Source organism: Schistocerca gregaria, chromosome X, assembly GCF_023897955.1.
Source record: "Schistocerca gregaria isolate iqSchGreg1 chromosome X, iqSchGreg1.2, whole genome shotgun sequence".
In the NCBI taxonomy this organism is placed as follows: Eukaryota; Metazoa; Arthropoda; class Insecta; order Orthoptera; family Acrididae; genus Schistocerca; species Schistocerca gregaria.
The window spans coordinates 873,201,739-873,219,219 of NC_064931.1; the positions used below are offsets into that span (position 1 = coordinate 873,201,739).

At 37.9% G+C, this 17,481-nt stretch overlaps 1 protein-coding gene across 1 annotated transcript in view; it reads right to left on the minus strand.

The window, feature by feature from the left end:
* The window catches only part of LOC126298227 (uncharacterized), a 142,844-nt gene that overhangs the window by 100,129 nt on the left and 25,234 nt on the right, over positions 1 to 17,481 (minus strand). The window contains exon 2 of the mRNA XM_049989532.1: positions 9,484 to 9,532. Coding sequence (XP_049845489.1) covers positions 9,484 to 9,490 — 7 coding nt within the window. The 5' untranslated portion in view covers positions 9,491 to 9,532. The remainder of the gene's footprint in view (positions 1 to 9,483; positions 9,533 to 17,481) is intronic.

The window sequence follows — 17,481 nt, forward strand, 5'->3', positions numbered from 1 at the left end:
GCACATAGTACAAGTCTATATCACTATCTGGTGTAGAAATATGGAACATTTTTTTATGTCCATACATAATGACATTTTTCGAGAAGGGAAAGTTCTATAAAAGTCAACACGGATTCCATTAATAGAGATTTTGCATAACATACCTAGCTCTGTTCAGTTATGAAATATATAGAACACTGCTGAGAAATACCCCAAGATCGGTGCTGTATTCCTCGGCTTCCGAAAAGCAGTTGATACGGATTAACATTGTTGTTTAGTGACAGAGAATTGGACTTGATCTGTGACTGGACTCAGGAGTTCCTAGCAGATAAACTCAACACACTGCTCTTAAAATGATGAAACTGACAAATATAAAGGTAATTTTAGTTGTATCCCTAGCAAGTGTTATAGTGCCTGTAACTTTCCTTTTTACAATATATACTTAAATGATCTAGTGGATAATGCAGGAAACTTTATGAGACTGTTCCCAGACGATGCTGTTATCTATAGGAAGGCTGCAACACTAGAAGACTGTAGTGAAATGCAAGATGATTTGCGGAGGATTAATGATTGGTGCAGTGACTGCCTATTAAGCTTTAATGTGAATAAATGTAATGTCTTGCATATTAAAAGGTGAAGAAATCCACTATTGTTCGATTGCACTACTGGCGACAAACCACTGGAAACAGCAACTACCATAAAATACCTAGGAGTAACTGTCTTGAATGACCTAAAATGGAAAGAACGCATAAAATGAATTACAGGAAAAAATCATGTCATGTTGAGATTAATTGGAAGAATAGTTAATCCACAAAAAGAAGTGGCTTGCAAAACACTTACAAAACTGATAATTGAGTACTACTCATCATCCTGGGCACCTTACCAGATTGGATTAGTAGAAGGGATGGAGAAGATCCAATAGAGAGCAGTACATTGTCAAACAAGTGTTACGGAGGTGCTCAACAAACTCGCATGGCAATGCTACAACAGAGAGGTTTACTTTTGGAATTCCGCAAGCGTACATTTCAAGAGGAGTTGGGTGTCATGTTACTTCTCCCCACATGCGTGTCATAAAATGAGAGAAACTGGAGTTGATAAGGGGGTTTATCAACCATCATTCTTCCCATGTACCAATCTCAAATTGAACAAGGAAATGAGGAAATGATAGTGGTAAGCTACCAGAGTTGATCACATCTGAAATGAAGATACAAAATCCACATAGGGTATAAAGAGTACAAGGAAGAAATTGCAGTAAATCTGATAAAATAGTTGAATCATAATGTATTGTAGTACTGGAAGACCACAGAAAAGACAGAAAGCCCAATTCTGCAATTCTTTAAGATGGAACAGACTTAACAAGACTGATAACTGATGCTGATGACTAAATTAAGTCACATGTTTGAATTTTCTGTTATTAAACAGAAGATAACCACCCTAAATCTCCATTCGTCACTTCATTTTTGAAATGCTTTACGAAGGAGTAAATCTGTAACATTAAATATATGGGTAAGTGATCCACATCACATTCTTAATCAGGCCATGCTGATTTAAATTTGTACCTGGAAGAGACAACAAAACTGTACAACATCACAGGATTACCCAGTGAGCTAAACTAATATAAAAACGGTTGGGCTTCATGCTGAGTCAGTCTGGCAAAGAGGAGCCTTTCAGTGCACTTAACATGGAGCCCAGGAAATTTATACCAACATATTTTTCCCCCTGACAAAGCACAAACCAAATAGACTAAGATACACTGTAGGCAATTTTTCTATTCAATTCAATATTTGGTTGGTGGCTCCATCGAGTGTTGTGTCCACAATGACCATATATTTAAAATTAGAAGGAAGGTCAGTGTTGGTCGTAATATTGATGGTTTATTGACAGCAAAATCGATTTTTATTGTTTTATTGTGATTGTTTCTTAGCTTTTTACTGATAATAACTTGACACCAGTGCCTATGAGTTTAATTTGTACACCACAGCACTGAAGATTATCAGTATGTGACTGAAAATCGATTTTGCTGTCAATAAACCATCAATATTGCGGTAAATTCAATATTTACTATAAAACTTCTCTTTTGTTGGATAAGGAACAAAAACTTTACATTCCTCACATTTTTAAAAGAACACTGAACTGTACAATCTCTATGATATAGTAAATTTTCATTTTTCAATTAGATTTTCATATTAAACTTGTGCACTAATGCCAAATTATTTTACTTCCTTTGTGTACCTCTTTGATCAGTCCTTAAACACATAATTACTTTGCTTCAGTAAAAAAGGTAGATTTTATTTTCAGTCTCACTACTCAGAAGCTCACATGTTTATTTCTTCAGATTTTCCAGATATTTGATCAAATTTATACCCTCCCCCCCAAATCCTCCCAATACTGACTTTCACTACCTGCTGTACCAGCTCTACTATATTTGCAAACAAAATTCCAGGACCCAAAGAAATTTATTTTTAACCATGTAAGATTTTCTTATCACACTGACAATAGTGGGTCTGAAATAACAGCACTACAACAAGCCTCTCTCTTACACTGTGTATTCGTGACTGCACATGTTTTGTTTCAGATCCAAGAAGACTATAGAATTGCTATTAAAGAAAAATCTGCAGCTGTTTACTTTTTCTTCATATAGCTTCAATAGCTGTGCCAAAAGTAGGAGAACTTGAGAAGTAATTACATTTATATTATCTGAAGTTCATTCTTGATGATTTTGTGCAATTACAGTATAAAAAAAATACACTACAGCCCTACTGCACCACTTATTCCATCCTCAAATCCTAAATCTTGCAGGAAAAAGCATAAAATAAAATATATTCAAAAGGACGAGAAATGACTGAAGGATGACAAGCTTGCCAACCTGCAAACTTGGCCAAATCATAATCTGATATTCACAACAAATCACCACACACCTGTGCAATGTGTACTAACAGCATTAGACAGTCAGTATATATTTAGAGTGCGGAAGTATTCTGGAAAGCAAGAAGACTTTATTAGGGTTGAGCAAAGGACCACGTGTAAGAGCCCAAAGAGATGATATGTCTCAACCTCATAAGCAGAGCACTCCATAATAATATTTATCGCAATAATACTCTAAAATTTGGTTTTGGTATCAAAGAGATGAGTAATATTAATCTCTCTTCAACAACAAAGTCATATAAGTTAGACAAAAATTGGAAATGAAAACAGCCATGCCCTTTCCAAAGGAACCATCTCAGTATTTGCCTTACACAATTTAGAAAAACTGTTAAAAAACCAAATCTAGAGGGCTAAATGAGAGGTTGAATCCTCTTTCTCCTACATGGGATCCAGTTCTTTAACCAATGAGCCACTAGCTTTGTGAGTATCAAGGATAATCTCCCTCCACATGGGTTGTATGTGAGTGGTAGGCACGGTTCCCATAGAGACAATATGATATGCAATTTGACAAGTTGCAGTAACGGTCATGTGACACAGTGTTTATCTGTGCAACATTTGTGTTTCTGCTGGATCGAGACGAAAAGATGACAAGTAACAAGACAGCACGAATGCATCTGTGGCAGCATCCATTATAATTTCTTACAAGGTGTGACTGTTCCCACATTCGTTTCGTGAACAAGTGACAATAAAGGGATTGATTCCTTTGCATCACAGGAATTACACCACATTATAGCCTTGGACAATTATGTTATTGGAACTAGTGATATGTCAATAAAAATAGAACATACAACAAACCATGTTTAGAAAGCACTGCTTTAAAATGGATTGCTAGACAGTGTGAGGACACGGCCAATTAGTTTGTTTTATTATGTTTCAGAAGTATTTACAGATACAATTACCAAAAGTAATAACCAAGGTGGAACAATGAAATTAAAAAAAAAATGTACATGTAAATGGAAATTCATATACGAACTCATATTCTACTTTCTGTAAGACCTCAGATTCTGGTGTCCTACCAAGGAATTTTTACTAGCCTCACTTAAAAAATAATCAGTCACAGCAAATCTGTTTCTTATTGTTAACCCATTTCTTCTTCTTTCATCCAAGTTTGAGGCAGATTCAAATAATTTCACAGTAAATGTGTCTTCAAGCTCCAGAACACAATATGCTTTAATTACATCAATAGTAAAATCCAATTTCACATTCTTTGCTCTCTGGAGCAAATGCCATTTGTTGAACGATATGTGAACAAAATCACTTGCTGATTCTTTTGTGAATGAAACTCTTAGTGCAGACAAGAAAAAAAATACAGACAAGGTATAGCTAAATCTGCCACTTGATCTATGTATGTCTATCTAGTTTTAAAATGAAAATAACTCTTATGTAATGTAATCTTAAAATGTGACTGTAACTGACTTCTTAAAGCACGTACAAAAGAGAAATTTTTAAGTTATAACTCTGCATAGCACGTATCCATAGTGACTAGTGAAGCCCGTCATCAGCCACATCATAAACACTGAACAGTATTTATCCAGGACTCGCAAGATATATGGCTCTTCTTCCAGTGTTAAAAACAATTCTAATATGCCAACTACATTTTGTACGCAGCAATTTACAACCTAAAACAGTTCTAAGGTCCCATGGAACTTACATGGGAAAATACTGGAAGAAACCTATACCAAATACCACGACTACACATAAAGCAATAGTGGGAAAATTAAAAACATTATGTTTCATGAATATTGAATAATTTGTTCACCAGGGGAAAAGAAAGGAGTGAAACAGAGTAAGTTGTGCAAATGCTAAAGGAAATGAAGGCATTCCAAATTCCAATAAGGAAAGTTCTCTCTGCCCCAGCATTCAGGAGTATTGAGTACAGAGTTTTACAACAACCTAATATCCATCAGGAACAAATTATCCTACAATATAGCTTGTAAATTTTTCCAAATAATTTCTTGCCCCATGTCTGTCTCCTGATCCAGTGTTTGGGGGCACTTTTTCATTCCCTTACAAACCTGTGCAGTTTCCATATCTTTTTCTCACAATTAAGGGGGACTTGGATGTCATGAGCATATTAAAAAAAATTAAAAATAATAATAATTAAAAAAATGGAAATTTGGGTTTATTTAATAAAATTCTGTGATTGTTTCTGATTTTAAAAATATATATTTCAAGTATATTACATCATAATTTTCGTGTTTAAATGCCTTTCTAAAGCAGATGCAGTGTGTGTTTTTTAAATGCCTAGATGTCATATTACCGTCAAACACAAAACATTGTTATTAAATTTTGCTGCCAATACTTCCATAGTAACTCATTTTAAGAACAAACTGACTGTACTGTGAGTAATTTGTCTTTCTGATAATACAAGTTGTTTACTTCAGTTTATTTAGGTTTTTTGCAGGTGTGTGTGTGTGTGTGTGTGTGTGTGTGTGGTAAACTTGTTGTTGTGACCATTTCAGGTGTACTTAAATGATTTTTCATCCCAAAATGACAAAAACTAAGATGCTTAATTGCAGTTGTAAATTTTAAGTTAATCAATACAAGTGTGTCATTAGATATTGTAACAAAAATGAAGAAATCATTATGCTGCAGTGAAGCGAGATTATGCCTCAAAGTTTGTCAGGCAGTGCTTCAAAACACAAGTTGAAACATTTTACAGACAGTGAAAAAGGCATTGGCATTGTAAAAAGTGAGAATAATGGTAATGTTTTAATTAGTAAGTGCAAGACTTCAAAATTACTTTTGTGTGTTGCTAAATGTAAATACTGTAATAGTGAAAAATCCTTTATATTTAGTGAGGACACAAGTAACAGAAGAGGCTTATCTAGAAAAAATGTAATGGAATGCCAAGTATGTAACATTATGAAAAGACAATGATAACTGTACTGTGCTCAAAGTATTGTGAAGTGAATATTCGCTTCACTTATTCTGTGAGGTGTATTAAGAAGTGAAGAAAAGCAGCCCAGATATTCTGTGCTCTGGGTGGATTTCTTACCACCACTTGTCAAATTTGAGAGGTATTATAATCAGTTGCATATTGCCCTAATTGAAATCAGTGAAGCATCTATACAGAGGACAGTAAAAGAAAGTTAGAAAGTTGGTTAGTTAGTTAGTTGGTTAGTTGCATGTTCCACGGATCATTTTGCATGACAGATCCTAATGATGTGGAATGAGTCATTTTACATTCACATTGCAAATTTAGTCGTACATACGGTTACATTCTGAACACTTCTAAGTTTTTAATTCCTACCCACAACATTTTACACATTATAGTAATAGAAATTCCTCTATGGAATGCAAGGAGTGGCCAATGAGAAACTTGCTCAGTTTGTTATCAAATTTTACTTTGCTCTTTGTCAGACATTTTATATCACTGGGTAAGTGATCAAAAATTTTTGGGGCAGCATTGTGCACCCCTTTTTGTGCTAAAAACAACCTTAACGTGGTGTACTGAATGTTATTTTTCCTTCTGGTATTTCAATTATGTACCTCATTGTGCCTTAGAACTGTAGTGTATTATTTAGAACAAACTTCATGAAAGAATAAATATATTGTGAAACAGTACTGTAAATATTTGTCAATATATTGATATTGTTGGTGCATTTTACAGTTCCTGGCAGAAGAGAGGCATTGTATTGGTATTGGTAGGATGGATGCCATAATATGTTTTAATGATGTAGTAACAAGCAGATTAAAAACCAGGAGCAGACTAGGCATTAAAACTAGGGACAATATGAAAGATTGGCTTCTACATAAGGACAGGCAACCTGCTGCTGTAGGTGAAAAAGCTGCTGAAAACCAACAAAGGAGCCAGAATAACGAAGAAAAGAGAAAAAATTGAAGATGATGAAAAAGATACACAGAATCAAGTAGATTATGGAGCTGGAGTGTTCTGACACGTTATTACTCAGAAGAAAAGCAATGCAAACCTTTAGTTTCAGTTTCCTGTAATCAATGTTTTTGCATACTTAGGTATCATTATCTCACCTAATATTTACAAAAAGCATGAATAATAATGCAGTGTGTGCCCACATAATGAACCAGATAATTTAATAATGTATTAAATATTTTAAGCTGGAGCATCTCATACGTCCTTACATCATTAGGAGAAAAAAATTAGCTTCTAATTTTTTTTAAATACACAAAACAAGAAATTAGTAGTAAATGTTTAATGAGTTAATTAAAAGACTAAAATTTGTTCTGACCTTTTATTTTGATTCGTGAGGAAGCACTGTGTATCCAAAATCAAAATTACAAAGAATTCAGAATAACAAAAATATTACGAGAGGGACTCACCATATAAAGGAGACACTGAGTTGCAGACAGGTACAACAGGCAGACTGCTACATATTTAAGCTTTTGGCCATAAGCCCTTCTTCCAAAACAGAAAACACACACACATTCACACAGCTTACACACACATGACCATCGTGCAGCTGCTGTGGCCAAACTGCAGAGAGCAACTGTGTCAGACAGTAGCAGCAATCTCTGTATACGGTGGAGTTAAGGAAGTGGCATTGGACAGGGACGGATAGCAGAGTACGTGTGTGGGAACGTATAGTGCTATTTGTGTGAGCATGCAGGGATGTGGTGGAAACAGGGTAGGGCAGCTAGTGCAGTCTGGAGGTTGGAGGCCCGGGGGGGTGGGGGGGGGGGGGGCAGAGAAAAAAAAGAGAAATACCCAGAAGGGGAAAAAGACTGATGGGCGCAATGCTTGAATAAAAGGCTGTGTAGTGTCGAGTGGGATGAGGCAATTCTATAGGCAGGTGGAGGACAGCGACTAGCAAAGGTTGAGGTAAGGGAGTTTAGGAAATGCAAGATGTATTGCAGGGAGAGTTCTCACCTGCTCAATTCAGAAAAGCTAGTGTTTGTATGAAGGATTAAGATAGGCTGCCAAATGCTACTGTGGAAGGGGTGGGAAGGATACTGGGTAGGATATTCCTCATTTCAGGACACAATGAAAGGTAATCACAACCCTGCCAGAAAATGTGATTCAGTTGCTCCAGACCTTGGTGGTACTGAGTGATGAGTGGATTGTTCCTTTGTGGCTGGACAGAAGGTATGTTGGAGATGGGAGGCAGTAGGTGGTAGGTGACTGGGGTCACATGACATGGGAGATCTGTTTCTGTACAAGTTTGGGATGGTAAATTTGGCCTGTGAAGTCCTCAGTGAAAGCCTCGGCTTATTTGGAGAAGCACTGTTCGTCACTGTAGATGTGATGAACAGGGTGGCTAGGCCACATGGAAGGGACTTCTTACTATGGAACGGGTGGTAGCTGTCAAAGTGGAGGTATTGCTCAGGGTTGGTGGGTTTGATGAGGACAGAGATACTGATGTAACCATCCTTGAGGTGGAGGTCAACATTGAGGAAGGTGACTTGTTGGGTTGAGGAGGACCAGTTAAAGTAATGGAGGCGAAGGTGTTGAGTTTTGGAGGAATGTTGACTAGGTGTCTTCACCCTCAGTTCAGAACACACAGATTATCAGTGAATCTGAACCAGGTGAGGGGTTTGGCATTCTGGGTGGTTAGGAAGAATTCCTCTAGGTGGCCCGTAATAGGTTGACATAGGATGGGGTCATGTGAACACCCATTTCTGTACCATGGATTTGTTTGTACTCAAATCCTTCAAAGGAGAAGGAATTGTGGGTGAGGATATAGTTGGTCATGGTGACCAGGAAGGACATTGTAGGTTTGGAGTCAATTGGGTACTGGAAAGTATTCAATAGCAGCAAGGCGCTGGGCATCGGGGATGTTACTGTAGAGGGAGATGACACCAGCTGCACCTAGCAGACATATCCTGTCCCCACTATGTTCATGCATGCTCGCACAAGCAGCACTATACCTTCCCTCACCCCTATCTTGCTTCCATCCCCTCTCCTTACCTCCACTACCTACATGAGAATGCTGCTATCATCAAGTGCAGTTACTGTCTGCAGTCCAGCCACAGCTGTAATGTGTGTGTGTGTGTGTGTGTGTGTGTGTGTGTGTGTGTGTGTGTGTGTGTGTGTGTGTGTGTGTTTGTTTTCTATTTCAGAAGAAGGCCTTTTGGCCCAAAGCTTAAAATTTATAGCAGTCTGCTCCTCTGCAATGCACTGTCTCTCTATATGGTGAGTAGCAATCTATCCTTTTCATAATATTGTTGTTATTCCATCCCAAGACCCTACATAATTCAGAGTGTAAGATAAAAATCAATTTTCGCTTCATTATGGACTCCACAATATTTAAATTTTTGCCACATCGAAGACAATATACTAATTATTTAGTTAGAGTCTCCTGTCAGTATCTACTGAAGTCTCTGTGTTGCTATATTTTAAAATAATAGCAAAAAAAAATAAAGACCACGATGCCCAGATCCCCTTAAGCAATGTTTTAAAAATGTGAAAAGCAATATGAGACTAATCACATTTGTACATTCGAATACACCTGTCTGCATTGATTTCGTACTTCCTATTTACTCCCAAGGTAAGTAAATGCATCTCTTTTGACACAAATATTATTAGCATTCAAATTTTGCTAAGACTTTGGGAAAAACTAGTTAAATACTTCAAGTATTTGAACAAAGAGATGATCTACGTACCCATCATATTAGAAATGATCTGCCACGAAGCTTAAAATTCTGCCATCATCTGTAAATTAGAAGAACTTTATCAAACAAAATTTGAAGTAAATTTTTTATAAAACTACTACTCAACTGGAAACAAAGAAAGCCGCTGCATTTTAAATAATCATAAAACTAGCAAACATTCCAACAAATAAATGATGACTAATTTTAGCAAGCAAAGACTGTACACAAGGGTCACATAGACTGTAAAATCTGGTTCCTACATTTTCCAGGAGGTTCAGATGTGGGCAACAACCTTACATGTGAGAAATTTATCTAGGAAGAACCTCATCAAATATGTTCGATAAACAATTACATATACAATGAAGACCCAAAACATTACGAACACCTCTTCAATACGATTAATCTATGGAACGCTATGCAGCAGCTATTAAGTGTGGCATGGATTCGGGAAAGTCCCTGGTAGATTTTGAGAAGTATGTGGCACCAAAGGTCTATGAACAGGTCATGCAGTTCCTGTAAATTACACTCCAGTGGTTTGTGGGCACAGAGCTGGTGCCCAATAGCATCTGGGATGTGTTTCATTAGGTGAATTTGGCAGCTAAGAAATCAACGCGATTTAACAAGCATTCTCCTCAAATCGATGTATCCTGGTTCTGGCAGTGTGACAGGGAGAGTTGTTATGCTGGAAGATGCTATCATAGTTAGGGAAGATATCAAACACAATGGGATGCAGGTGGTCTACAATATGTTGATGTAGTCCACGGCCATCACAGTGCCTTCAACATCCCACATAATGTAAAGCTCTCCCCCCTCCCCACTGGCCTCCATCAGTGTACATTTCAAGCAGACTCTCGCCTGGATGCCAGAGTATATGGACATAACTACTAACATAGTGTAGCAAGAACTTTAATGACCAAGTGACGTGTCCATTGATACACAGTACTATCTCGATGATCTCTTGCCCATTGCAATTGTAATTGACGTCGTCATTGGGTAAAAGTGGGAACACATATATTTCATCTGCTACAGAATTCCAAGTTCAATAATGAACACTGTGCTCACAAATACATGTGCTTGAACCAGCAGTGTACTCTATCACCAGATTTGCCACAAATTGCCAACTATCCTTCAGATCTCAACTTTTTTGATGAGGCATGGACATTTAACACCTTGTTGTCTATTCCTGGTTCCACTGCCCTTCAACTGCTTTCCATAGATAGTGGCAATGAATCGCTCCACTATTTCTGAGATGCTTGTTCTCAGATGCGAGGTCACGACAATCTGTCCTTTGTCAAAGTCACTTATGTCACTGGATTTTCCCCACTTGCAGCTAGTATTGTTGCTAGAATGATTTCCCATTCATCTCTGCTCAGCTAATATACTTATTTACTGTGTCATATGCCTGCACTGCCACCAGACTGCATTAAATGTCTTGGCGCACAGTAGTCATAATGTTTTGGCTCATCAGTGTACTCGACTCTTGTATACAGTACCTTCACTCTCAGTGTCTATAACTTTCTTAATTAGAGATCTCAAAGGAAATACAGGATGCCCTACTGATCACTAAAATGAAAGGCATGATAAAACCGTATAGAAATAGACAACACCAACTGTTCACACAAACATAACCACACTGTTTGGCTGCAAAGCACTAATGATTACAAGTTACTATTTCCCAATTCACTATTCAAGTAGCTCATAAAAGTGTGTCCCATGCACTGTTCCAACATAGCACGCGTGTTACGCAAATATATGCCTATTCCTCCCCTCACATACAGTAAATGCATTTTTAGACCACTGTGTCCAATTATTTACACAGAAGTTAACAAAGTCACGGGACAGCGATATGTACATATACAGATAGCGACAGTATTGCATACGCGAGGTATTAAATGGGAGTACATTCACAGAGCTGTCATTTGTATTCAGGTGAGTCACGTGAAAAGGTTTCTGACCTGATTATGGCTGCACAATGGGAATTAACAGTCTTTGAATGCGGAATGGCAGTTCGAGCAAGACGCATGAGATATCCCATTTTTAAAATCGTTTGGGAATTCAATATTCCAAGTCTCAATGTCAAGAATGTACAGAGAATACCAAATTTTAGGCATTACCTCTCACCATGGACAACGCAGTGGCTGGCAGCCTTCACTTAATGATGAAGAGAAGCAGCGATTTGCATAGAGACAGACAAGCAACAATGCGTGAAATAACTCCAAAGATCAATGTGGGGCAGGCAATGAATGTATCCGTTAGGACAGTGCAGCAGACGACTGACACAAATGCCTGCAGTGCCCCTCCTGGGTTCATGCCCATATTGGTTGGACCATAGATGACGAAAATTGTGGCCTGGTCAGATGAGTCCAAATTTCAGTTGATAAGAGCTTATGGTAGGATTCAAGTGTGGTGCAGATCCCATAAAGCCATAGATCCAACTTATCAACAAGGCACTGTGAAATCTGGTGAAAGATCTGTAATGGTGTGGCCTATGTTCTTGGTCCTCTGGTAGAACTGAATTTATCATTAACTGGAAATGGTTATGTTCAGCTACGTGGAAACCATTTGCAGCCATTCATGGACTTCATGTTCCCAAACAATGATGGAATTTTTAATGATGACAATGCATCATGTCACCAGACCACAATTGTTCGTGATTGGTTTGAAAACATACTGAACAATTCAAGTGAATTATTTGGACACCCATCAAACATTTATGGGACATAATTGAGAGGTCAGTTCACACTCAAAATCCTTCACTGGCAACACTTTCGAAATTATGGATGGCTATAGAGGCAGCATGCCTCAATATTTCTGCCGGGGACTTCCAAGGACTTGTTGACCCCACGCCATATTGAGTTGCTGTACTATGTCAGGATCTGGCACATTACTAGGAGGTATTCCATGACTTCTGTCACCTCATAGCATATTACAAATACCTTGGGTGCATATGAAGAACCGAAATCTTTACAAAAACCAATGGCACAACAACAGGACAATTACATTAAACCACAAGATGGGATCTGCTAGCTATCCACAGAAATACGTGCACAGATGCAGATATTTGCAGTATTAAACACCTTTGGGATAAAACTTTAAGAACAGTGTCAATATTATAACATTACACATGGTCCACATATTTATATGAATGAAGTGGCAAAGAAAGTAAATGTCAGCTGACAAATTTCATACTGTAGGTTCAGAAAACATCTGCTCCTGTCCTTAATTTTTAGCTACAATCCCTTTATCTGCACCTGTTGACTTATGTTTCAAAGACATTTTCATTAAATCTATGATGCATGTTCCCAAAAATGTGTCAGGCCACTACAATAGCTAACTGCTAGGATTAATTTGTGCTATCCTCAATTACTGCTTTATAACTCTGTAGTGACCAAATAAAGCATGCAGCAAGGTTAATATTATTGGGAGTGTGTGTCAATGAAATTAGAGATACAGACAACATTTCATTCCATCTGAAGCAATGTGAGTACATATCGCATGGGTAGCCAAGATTTTTGCCCGTGAGCCATTCCCAAGCCTGAATGCCAAAGCACTTGGCTTCACTGCACATTTTATCTCCTGCCACACCATGCTGTCTGAGCCCAAGGAGGGGGAAGAGGGGAAAACTGCAGCAAATACTCTGCATTTAAATAGCAGTGTTGTCACACTGCATATAACTTGTTTTATATTCCACATTTTTCAACATCATAGATCACAAACAAAACAAATTTTCAGTGTTACTTAATTATTTTTGGCATGATGAAGACATAATATAATTTTTGTCTGGTATGAACTGCCAGCATATGGACAGACACAACAATTTCACACTTTTTTTCACACAAATATGTCAATAAAAATATGGTAGCACTTTTGCAGCCTCATTATAGAGACCTGGAAACTCTACACGAAGTAGACATCCTGGACAGTTTTAAAGTAAAAAGATTTGTCATTAAAACTGAAATTACTTTGCTGGTCAATTAAATACACCCACACACACAAATGAGCATTTTCAAATGAAACAGCAAACAATCTTAAAAACAGCTAGAAAAGAGATGTAAGATTAAGACACAAAGGAATTACAGACATTGGGTGCAAGCACGCACTGACTGAAAACAATGCGGAAAGCTGAAAATTTGTGCCAGGCTGGGATTGACAGTGTCCTCAAAACCTATATAACACTATCCTTGCAATTCTTTTGTATAGTTTCAAATGGGGATAAGGGACTTGCTGATTTTGATAGCATTTCACTTATCCATGCAGACCTCTGACCATAAGAAATGTAATTTCAAAACAGCTGTCAAAAGAAGGTGATAAAATGTTACACTAAAATTATCAGACACTAGACCATTGCAGACATTTCAAAAGAAAATGGAAAAGTATATAATTTGTGTCATGTTGTCAGTGATCTATACAGTGCTGGTGGGAAAGGGATTGAACTGGTAAATGTAGCAACTTGTTGCTATCTGTTGTTGACAACATATCATGAAACTATGCAACTGGGTTGAAGTCACTTGGTGGTGACTTAATGACTGACCAGGAAGATACTACACTTCCCTCACCACTAACTGTGCTACTGGCAGACTGGATAAATCTCTTCTGCTTAGGAATTGCTGTCACTTGTAGAGTGGGCTGCCCTGAGCAGAGCCAGTTATCACACATCCACTGTATACCTTCCAAGGCAGATGTGAATATGTCTGAAGTAATGGGACTGATTATGTTCAAGTCTAGAATAGAAATGCCTGCAACACATTGCTTGACTAATACTGAGATACATAAAATTCAACAGCATCTAGGTGACCTCCTTCCGCCAGAGAGGAGGTAGTTTAAGCCTCTGGGCCTCTTCAGATGTTGGGAGAGCTGAGGCTGAGGCAGTACGTTTGACACCCCTCGTGCTGTGAAAAGTATTCTAGCCAGTGACAGCGGAACAATTAAATTGACATTGTTGTACATTTATTGACAGCATGTTACACTTGTAACAGGCTATTCAGTACGATAGACAGTTGACAGCTTCATCTGTTTGACATTTTCACATAATAGCTGACTTTAAAAAAAATGTGGTGCTACAGAAGAATGCTGAAGATTAGATGGGTAGATCACATAACTAATGAGGAAGTATTGAATAGGATTGGGGAGAAGAGAAGTTTGTGGCACAACTTGACCAGAAGAAGGGATCGGTTGGTAGGACATGTTCTGAGGCATCAAGGGATCACCAATTTAGTATTGGAGGGCAGCGTGGAGGGTAAAAATCGTAGAGGGAGACCAAGAGATGAATACACTAAGCAGATTCAGAAGGATGTAGGTTACAGTAGGTACTGGGAGATGATGAAGCTTGCACAGGATAGAGTAGCATGGAGAGCTGCATCAAACCAGTCTCAGGACTGAAGACAACAACAACAACAACAACAACAACAACAGCTGACTTAAGAAGTGCAAGTAAGCACTCATTTAATGAGCTGAAAATAACTATTACATAAACACAAGCTTAGTGTAGTTGTCTTCACCATCTCACATATGGGAGATTGACAGAAAATGCTGGGGAGTATATTTTGTCTGCAAAACGAAAAGTGAGCAGTGCTTGTGGTGGGTGGGAATTTGCCTTTCCTGGAAGAATCCTACAGCTGATGTACCAGATGACTAAGAATCACTTTTCCCTCTAGCAGGGTGTAGAACTTTGCATAGATTTGGTCCATAAGAGTTTCTTGCATTAGTATCATTAGTAACTCATACCGGGCATTGCACGTAGCGTTAATGCACTTAATGGAAATGAAACACCCCCGAACTTGCCCACGCATTGCGTTGCCACCGATTCGTAAGGTGTGTTACAGAGAGTGGGTGTAGCTTCGTGAAACGTCGTGTAGTTGTTTCTTGTGATGTTGTGGTGTAGACAAAGTGGGGAATCACATCCTTGCTCTTCTGTCTGCAGACCTATGAAGGAAGGAGTTGAATGACCACAATCTGGCAGCCTGCCTTCCCTTGAGCTTCTACTCTCCTATCCCTCTACCCTGTTATGTCCTCAGAACACAATTTTTTCCCTTACTACAGTCAACTGCATTTAGATGGGGTACACATGTTTAATATTTGTTCTTAACTCACTCAATTTAATAGCAAACATTAATTTTATACCATTAAAGCACTATTTTTAATAATATGTATTTTTCCATCCTCTGCAACATGGAAACTATTAGTTCTAGAGAAAAAATGTATAGGACTTTTTGTTGTAGAAAATTTAATGTAGTTTAAACACTCGTCCCCTCCTCCCTCCCCACCTTTCAATGCTCACACCCCACCACTCAGGGTTTTTAGTATGTTGTTCATGACACTCCCTCCTACCACTGTACAAAAAATTGTGACTACATGACTTTTTTCCCCTTATTCATCCTTTTTTGGTATTCCTTCACTGGATCTTTAGGAAATGGAATACTTGTCATTTCTGTAAATCATGGAAGTTACTGAGGTATACATTTTGCCACGGAGAATGATTTTTGCACATGTGTAAGCATCATGAAACGCCAACTGAGCCACATACAGCAGGTCCATTTTAGCTGTATGGAAAATACAATGGGTCCATATGTTAACCAGCAGCATGTGCGATTCCAAAGTCTAAGGTCAGTCTGTTGATTTGGGGGAGGGGACCAAACCGCTGTCCCATCAGATTAGGGAAGGATGGGGAAGGAAGTCAGCCATGCACTTTCACAGGAACCATCCCGGCATTCCCTGAAGCGATTTAGGGAAATCACAGAAAACCTAAATCAGGATGGCTGCATGTGGGTTTGAACCATCATCGTCCCTACTATGAGTACAGTGTGCTAATCACTGTACCACCACACTCGGTCCAAAGTTTAACAGAAAGTGCACATCTATGTGCTGCCACTCACTATAAGAATTATTTAAACTAAAACAGATTAGTTATTTCCCTGTAAAATCTTTAAAAAATACTTTGTACATAATCTGTAATTAATATACGGAAAGGAGTCGGGCGAAGAGCACTATGACACTGATGCTCAGAAACTGTGCCGAGAAGTAGCAGTACAATGTGTCTGTTATCATCTAAAATTGTCTGGTGTACTTGTTGTCATTCCACTAAGTCTTAAAAATAGGTACAATGGTGATGGATTCTATATCTATAGCCACTAATGTGCAAAAGCAATTATATTGCTTTAATTCAAATGGGAAAATTATGAATGAACAGTAAGAATATTGTGTTCCTTTAAGTTTCCCTTGGCATAATAACTGCTTACAAGGTTCTCGGGTATAGCAACAAATGTTATTGTAGAAACTACATAATATATTAAAGAGGCAACTGTTCATCCTCACGTGCTACAGCAACTGCCTATTGCTGAAGATGAAAAGCATCTGCTTCATTGAAATAATATGTAGTTTCTTCAACAACATGTCATGATATGCCCCATAAATTTAAAAGCAACAAGAATACCTACGCAACATGAAGGCGAAACCTCAACAAACTAACCAACTTTAGTCAGTACAGTAAACTCTCTTCCACTGAAGTGAGGTATCATTCAGTTATAAATTCTTGACATAGTAATTTATCCAAATTCATTATTCCACTATCATTGCTCATTGTTATATGAAAATAGTTAACAGCATACTACTGAAATACTTTCAATAAAATCAAAGTTTTTTACTCATCAGCAGTAACTTTAACTGCTTACCTTTTGCTGCATTACACAACCATAGCATAATTCACTTCAAATTTCTCTTTCTATTGGGTGGAATAACCGTTACAACTCCTTGTACTACTGAGTCATACTGAACTTCTCGATTTCTAATCAACATGTATTCTCTGGCTGAATGAGATTATAATATGAAAGTGTTGATATGAATCAGACTGTACAAATGTTTCTATGTTGGCTTGTGCAGGTTCAGTTCCTGTTTCTTATTGTTGAACAGTTGGGTTGAGTACTTCCAGCTCAAATTTATAGCTACTAGGAAGTTTTTAAAGTAAAAGATGAGATTCTTTTGGCTGCAGCTAGTTATGTGTAACTCAAATTTTAT